At 32.1% G+C, this 8,690-nt stretch overlaps 1 protein-coding gene across 1 annotated transcript in view; it reads right to left on the reverse strand.

Annotated features, from left to right (window-relative positions):
• The window catches only part of LOC143212604 (carbonic anhydrase 2), a 68,485-nt gene extending 60,168 nt beyond the window's left edge, over window positions 1-8,317 (reverse strand). Inside the window, exon 1 of the mRNA XM_076431545.1 lies at window positions 7,956-8,317. Coding sequence (XP_076287660.1) covers window positions 7,956-7,992 — 37 coding nt within the window. The 5' untranslated portion in view covers window positions 7,993-8,317. The remainder of the gene's footprint in view (window positions 1-7,955) is intronic.
• Between the last annotated feature and the right edge of the window lie 373 nt (window positions 8,318-8,690).

An 8,690-nucleotide genomic window follows, 5' to 3' on the forward strand; every position in this document is an offset into this window, starting at 1 on the left:
CAAGCTAACACCTTCACCCTTTTCCCGTCAGTTCTGTCCTATCTTCCTCCTTTTTCTCCTCTTCCTTTACCCCCTCTTCCTGTGTCTCCCCTTTCTCCTCCCTTTGTCCCCTCCTTCTTTATTAATTGTCCTGTTTGTTCGTTCCATATCCAAACTGTTTCTCCTATCCATATCTTCTTATATCCCACTTTCGTTTTATTTCCATTTTCTCTTTCTTCCCTCGCTTTTTCCCTTAACGTTTCCTGTACTTCCCTTTCCTTCCTTGTCAGGTCATCGTCTATATATAGTTTCCTTCCTTTCAATTTCCTCTTTGCGTCCATCACTTTTCTTTTCTCCTCCCACGATCCTAGTTTTACTAGGATCGCTCTCTTCGTTTATCTCCACTTCAGCTTCTACCATCTTCTCTAATATATCTTTTACTATCTGTTTAGTCTCTACCCTATTTTCTATTTCCTCTCCTCTTATAATTATATTGTTCTTTCTCTCTTGGTTTTCCTTTCTCTCCCACTCTATTACAATTTCTTTTAATCTCCTTTCCTGTTCTCTCTGTCCTATTTCTTCTTTCTCTCTTTCTTCTTTCTTTCGCTCTTTCATTCTCTCTTCTATCTCTCTCAACCATTTTTCCTTTTTCTCCTCCTCTTTCTTTTCCCACTCTTTCCTCTCTGCTTCCATTCCCTCTATCTTCCCCTCCAGTCTTCTTCTTTCTTCCTCTTCCCTTTTCTTTAATTTCTCTATCTCCTTCCTCATCCTTCTCGCTTCTTCTCTTGCCTCTTGTCTTCCCTCTTCCATCTCTTTTCTCATTCTCTTCATCTCCTCCATCATTCCTCTCATTCCTTCGGACATTTCCCAGCACATTTGTATCATTAATGTCATCACATTCTGCTCTTCGGTTCCTTTCATTCCTTCGATTTCTTCTCCTTTTTCTCTTCCCGTTGCGGATTCCATTTTCTCCGGCGATCTTTTCGTTGTCACACTCTTTTTAAACACTCTCTCCTCCTCGTCTATCTCTCTTTTCCCTCCTTTCTCCTCCTCTTCCCTCTGTCTCTTTCCTTTCCATGACTCGAGTGATCCGTAAGATTCCGCTCTCTCTCTCTATTCCAGCTTCGTTGGTCTTCCCTTTCTCTTTAGCGAGCTAGACGGTGTTCCCTGTACCGTTCCTGCATCCTCCTCCTCTATCCTCTCTTTCCCCTTTATCCTAGACGCGCCACTTCCCTCCATAACCACCACTGCTCTCTCTCTCTCTCTCTCTCTCTCTCTCTCTCTCTCTCTCTCTCTCTCTCTCTCTCTCTATTAACATTACATGTTAATAAATATAAACTACATATTTAGTAAGTAAAAAATATATTTTGGAAGTTTATACTTAAACAATTTTATTTTAATAAAAAAAATTAATTAATATTAATTAACTATTATTGTTTAATAAATCAATCAAGTCAAAATTTACTAAACGAAATCAATACAGACTCGAAATGAACTTCCAGAAGATTACTTTGCTTAAACGTATGGAAAAGTTGCGAAATTCTAAAAATTCGATTAAATCTTGACGAATCAATTCTTACAAATTATTTGCCGAAATCGCGTTGGAATGTTTGCGAATGTGCCTGACACACGGTACTGATAACAATTATTGAATTCCAACGAAAACCTTATATTTACAATTTACAGCATTCTTGTCACGCTTTAATCCAGAGTGACGTTGACAAGATGACGAATTGTCGAATGACGAAAAAGTTCCGCGGAATGTTCCGCGTTATCATTGAACATTTTCAATGAACACACAATCAGCGGTTCAACCAACACCGGCACTTTCTAAATGACCGCTTTATACACGACCGGTGAACAATTCGAACGACCTGCTGATTTTAATGAACATAATACACGCTTCCGGTTGCTGGACAGGGATTACGTCGAACTCTCTATGATTACTTTAGGATCTTATGGGTTTTACTAATATTCGAACATTGGCTTTTACAGTATTAGAACAATTTGCTTCATTGCTTCAAGATAATTGCAAGTTTTCGAGATTGCAAAGAAAATATTAAAAATTGTATTTTGCAACTCATTTATGTGGGCTTATATGGAAAATTTAGAAATCACGTTTCGTAGATCTGTATCGATTAAATGTTTAAAGATGGTAAAAATTGCAGTTTTTCACGAATTTCGGACACTAACTGCAGTCAAGTTAAGGATTTTTACTATGCAGAACTTAAAAGTCTCAAGAATCCCATTTTGAAATTTTTATTGCATCAAGTTCAAACTGCATATAATAGAAGGAATTCTGATAAGAACCAACTGCTGTTATGTGCTATCCTGCCTGCCACAATTTTTTAAAGTTTCTATAACATCATACCATGGTGGATTGAGTGGGAATTCTAGACATTCTAGTAAATACTATTTACAAAACCTGAACTTTAAACTGGAATTGTAGGCTTGAACTTTAAACTTGAATTGTGAGCTTAAACTTTAAACTTGAACCTCAAACTTGAACTTTGAACTTGAACTTTGACTTTGAACTTGAACGTTAAAGTTACGATCTTCCGCCTCTAACTGTAATCAATCTAAGAATTCTTACATCTTCAAAGCCAGTCATTTTTTGCCGCATCAACCGATTTCGATGAAACTTTCACAATGCATATAATTCACACAGGTTTACTAAAAATATTTAAAAAATTTTCAATATAGACCCACATTAAAAAGTTCTAAAATGCAACTTTTAGTATTTTTATACAATAATAAACTAATTGCTCTATCTTCTCAAAAAAGTTAAAATCGTATAGTTCAATATTAAAAATGTTATCCATGTTAATGGTAGTCACTGTACGCTTTCAATCTAAACAAACAATATACACTAATTCGTACAGCAAACAAAAGCGTTCATAAAACCGGTGCAATCGATGAGAAAGTCTAGAAAACAAAGTTTTTCTCGTCCGCCATTTTGAAAAGCACTAATCGTTCAATTGTGTTGAGATAAATAGTTGTTCTCATATACGCTGTTCAAAATTTAAACAAATTTATGTCCCAGCGATAAGCGATACGACCATTCGATACAAAATTAAAGCTGACAAAATGTGCCACAAGATTGATTCGATTCAGGTCTTCGCTATCTCGCATAGTTTCCGAAATATCCGCGCTCAAAGTTCACGAATTGTAAAATAGAAATTTTTGCCTTACTTGACTAGCTTCAGCACAATTAGTGAACTTTGAGCGCAGATATCTGGCAAACTATGCGAGATAGCGAAAAACTGAATTGAATCAATCTTGTGGCACATTTTGTCAGCTGTAATTTTGTATAGAACGGTCTTATCGCTAGGACGCATAGTTTCCGAGATATCCGCGCTCAAACTTCTCGAATTGTGCTGAAGCTAGTCAAATAAGGCAAAAATTTCTTTTTCACAATTCGTGAACTTTGAGCGCGGATATCTCGGAAACTATGCGTCCTAGTGATAAGACCATTCTATACAAAATTGAAGCTGACAAAATGTGCCACAGGATTGATTCGATTCAGTTTTTCGCTATCTCGTAACAAATTTATACTGTATCGATACTGTGTTACAAAACCGAAGTAAGAAAAGTAACAAATAGTAAAATTATTCAGAAGAAAATTCGCATGAAGATGACTAGAATTACTTTTTGTATGGAAGCAGACTCTTCTCGTGTGTTAATTGATACTCATAAAAATTTAAATAATTAATTGTACATTCGATACTGTGTTATAAAAAGTAAGAAATAACAGTATGATTTTCGGTAATTTAATTTCAAGATGGAATTCACTAATTAATTTTTCATATTAAGGTTCCAAAAAGATTGCAAACTGCACAACTCTTATATTTATTCCGTTAAATAATTATTCGAATATGATTTCACAATATTCACAACTGTTCGGGATTCAAAGTAAGGAGTTTACCGGTCGATGCGAGACATGGATAAACACCGCGCGACATTTGGTATTGTTCACAATATTTTCAATATTCGCAATATTCACACTATTCACTATATTCGCAACATTTGCAATATTCATAATGTTTAGAATATTTACTATTATTTACGTATGTGTGTGTGTGTGCAATATACTATATATTTATGTTCAAAAATCGAATCGAAATGAAATATTTAGAGAATTATGGAAGCTGTCTCTTTTCCTGTGTTAATTAATATTGGAAAGTTTTTCGTCCAGAGAACGAATAAATTAATCTGCAATTTTTCATATTAAGGTTCCAAAAAGATTGCAAACGGCACAGCTTATATTTGTTCCATTAAATAATTATTCAAATATGAATTTGCACAGGGAAAGCGCAAGGCATAGGCGAATGACGACTGCAGACACCTTGTTATCGAGTGTGTCTTTTAATAGGAAGGCGCACTATGGTCTGGAAACCCGCTTTTAGCGGCCAGAAGTATTTTAGAGTTATTGCAAAGTTAAAAGTTATAGTTAGACTGCGGATCTTTATTCAAAATAGAAATTGTCTGCATCGATTGCAAGAAATAGAAAGTAAATTCAATGTTATATCATCCCTTAATGATTATTAGACTGCGGATCTCTATTCAGGATGAAAATTGTCTGAATCAATTGCAAGAAACAGAAACTAAATTGAATGTTACATCTACCCTTAATTTTATTTTAATTCTTTACTTCTTTCGGAATTGAAAATTAAATTACAAATATATTCTAGTCCCAACGTGTGTAATGTTTTCATTATTACGAAAATTATTTAAACCTTTCAAATATTCATTTAAATTACTATAGGCTTTAGAAAACAGAATTGCATCGATTCGAAACTAAATTGAAAGTTATATCTTCCCTTAATGATTATTAGAATTGTCTGCATCGATTGCAAAAAATGGAAACTGAATTCAATGTTATTTCTATCCTAAACGATTTTAATAGAGGTAAAATCGTATATTGGCATCTTCAATTTCGAAAATTTTCCAACAATTTTGAATTTCATTTTCTCAATGTTGCTATAAACGCATAAAGATCCGCAGTCTAGTTAAAATTAAAGATGAAATTTCCTGACAAGACTTAAGCTTTTATCTTTAAACGTTTGTAGCTCATTGCAACATTAACCGATTTCGATGAAATTTTCAGTACGTATAAAACTTACTGAAATCTACAAAACGCATTTTTTTAAATTATCGTTACTGGCTCAGATAAAAAAGTTGACACATCATTTTTAAAATTTTGTATGATTCCTACCAATTGCAATCTAAACAATTATTTGATTACTCATTCTCTACCAAACTAGTCCGTCTAACATCTTAAGAAAATTTAAGACCTATACGGACCAATCTTAAACAAGTTATGCGATTTTTAAGAGTGTCCACTTAATATTGTCCCCGACTGTATATAGTAAAATTTAAAAAACCAAGGTGATCCCCAGTTTACACAAAAGAAAAGGTTTTCTTAAATTTTTGTATATTGGATTTTGTAGAAACGTGAATACTGATCAACTTCTATTTCAAAAGATTTTTATAACTAAATCTTATAATATGAATATATGAATTTTGTTGAATAAAAAAAATCGTCCCACAATTTTTCAATATCTTATTTCCAACATTCATTCAAATAGTACATATATATGTTTAATTTTGCATTCACACAAATGTTATCGTATAATGGCTGCATCTAATCAAAATAAAACAATCAAGTCAAGCTAGAGGCTTGTATCCTTTAATTACCATTTTGTTGAAGATAGGTAAGTGTTCAGTGATTTATGGACGAAATTGTATGAAACTATCATTTAAACTTTTTGAATTAAATTTCAAATTTAAACATTGTGAATATTGCGAATATAATGAATAATGTCAATACTATGAATATTGTGAATACTTTAATGGGACCAACCTTTGTAGATCCAACAGAAAAATCTTACTAAATTCTACCGAATTTTATATTCTAGCATTTTTTTGAAAATTTTTATGAGCCATAGACGCATAAAGATACGCAGTCTAGTTATAACTTTTGAACCATTAGAGCTATTGCAATGAAATGTTCACTAAAAATATTTAAACGACTGTAGTTTCTAACTATAGGTAATTAAACATTTCTTACGTTTGTTAAACACTATTTTTTAATTAATTTTCACTGATATCTTTTATTAAAGACAATTTTAATAAGTATGATTTTACAAACTGATTTCTACTTTCCAAATGTGTATTTTATATTTACGTTTCAGGTTTGTAACGTTTTATGGAATACGTGAAATATAAATTCGAGAAATACGCTGAGATTTACGCTGGCTACTACTGCTGCTGATCGAGAATACTATTATTGTTATTAGAACATATTATTTTAAGAGAGTGGAGTTTGTCTTTAGAATGTTATATCTGAGCACAGAATAATTTGGATTTTGAAGCTCTGAAAGGATCTTATTCTGTTGCAAAAAAATTTTCAAGATATTCACAATATATATTATATAATATTCACAATATTCACAATAGTTACAATATTTTAAAAAATCACCATATTCACAATATTTACAATATTGGCACAAATTAATTTTCTTTAGCATTATGCTTACTTACACATTACATTTACTATATTTACTTTATTTACATTATACTTACTATATTTTTTAAATAAGAGTTCTAATTTTTAATGGAGTAACTAATACCATTAATAGGATTATAGTTTTTTAAATAGTAAATGTTAATATTAGTTCCCACGCGCAGAATAATTTGAATATTAGAAGAATCGGGATTATCCGATATAGTACAATCCCTTCATTGTGACACCACATCCACAATTGTATGTATACGAAGGAAAAACATCAATTTTATTTTTAATAATAAAGTAATACTACTTAGTTCATGTTATTTTTATTGGTTACTAGAAACTTTATTTTGTTTCCGATATTCACAATCTTCACAATTGTTACAATATTAACAATATTAACAATAGACCCAAATTCGCCATATTAAAATTTAAAAATTTCATTCGATATGTCAATCTTCAAAACTGACTTTTGATCTCCAAACGCGGGTTTCTAGATTATAACATTGTGAGACGGCCGAAAATTCGATTTTGTATGTAACATGATATTCACAATCTTCACAATATTCACTGTATTCGTAATATTTACAATTCCTTATTTTTTAGTTAAAAACAAATGTAAGTTCCACAAATAATTTAAAGAAAATTGTTCAAAATAAGTGGCAGTCAAGGATTTGTCCATTGAAGTAAATATCAAATAAAACACTTAAAATAGTACGGAGTTGTTGGCAATGAAATTGAAAGACAATTCGGATTGCAAAGGGTTAATCTTGATAAAATGCCTTTTGTTCATAACAAGCGGGTATCCAGATTATAGAAAGGCAGCCGAAAATTCAATTTTGTATGTTCTCCGATATTCATAATATCCACAATAGTTACAATAATTATTCTCGATTATTATTATCGATATCCACAATCTTCACAAAGTTCACCGGTAATATTCACAATATTTACACTATTCACGATATTCACAATATTCACAAAATTTAGAATATTCACAGTATTCACAATAGTTACAATGTTCGCCATATTCAAATGTAATCGATATCTCGATCTTGAAAAACTGACTTTTAAACATAAAAGTGGGTTTCCAGATCATAGTGAGACGGCGGAAAATTCAATTTTGTTTGTAATTCGATATTCATAATCTTCACAATATTCACAATAGTTACGATATTTAAATATAAAATTTCTTTCAATATCTTAAACTTGAAAATTTGCATATTGTTCATAAAAAGCGGGTTTTCAGATTATAGAAAGGCGGCCGAAAATTCAATTTTGTATGTACTTCGATATTCACAATATCCACAATAGTTACAATAGTTCCAATATTAAAATATAAAATACTTTCCCAATATCCTAATCTTAAAAAATTGATTTTTAGCTTCGAAAAGCGGGTTTCCAGACCGTAGCGAGCCAGCAGAAAATTCGTGAAATAAAATGACGAAGAAATTATTCAGCTTACCTACGGCCACATGAAAAATGATGTACGAGCTCCTCATCGCGAAATCGCCGTGCTGAACTGTCAGAGCTTACGATCATCCGATGATGCGTGCGTGATGACGATAAGCATATAACTGGTGTACGCGACGCGAATCTGACTGGCTAACCCCGAGATTACGCGAGACCCTATTGCACGGGATTTAGTTTCTGCATCGTGCCCGATGCATAATGGGTTACTATTTCTATTAAGAGCCACCAATCCACTGTTCCTTCGACCTTCCAACCGAGTTGATTTTTGATAATAAGCGGCCATACAGGCATGATCAGAAACGACTGGAAATTATTTACCGACACCGCTGGTACGCTCCGGACGTAGATGCGAGATGCGAGCTGCTACTGGTTCGTACAGCGACTGTGGTGTAAGAATAATAACAAAACGCACGGTATGTTTACCGAAAATTTAATATTTTATAATATTACCAACATTTGCTATATTTACAATATGCATTTGCAATATATTTACAATACTTATTTGCAATTTTACAATATTTACGATATTTGCAATATTCACCATATTTATTTGCAATATATGCAATGTTTACAATAGAATATTAGGAATATTTACAATATAATATTCTCAATATTTACAATATAATATGTGTGCAATGTAATATTTTGTTTATGTTTAATATTTATGTTTATTTTTAATATTTGCAATATTTATCTGTAATATTTACAAGGTTTATTTCCAATATCT

Source organism: Lasioglossum baleicum, chromosome 10 (genome assembly GCF_051020765.1).
Source record: "Lasioglossum baleicum chromosome 10, iyLasBale1, whole genome shotgun sequence".
NCBI lineage: Eukaryota > Metazoa > Arthropoda > Insecta > Hymenoptera > Halictidae > Lasioglossum > Lasioglossum baleicum.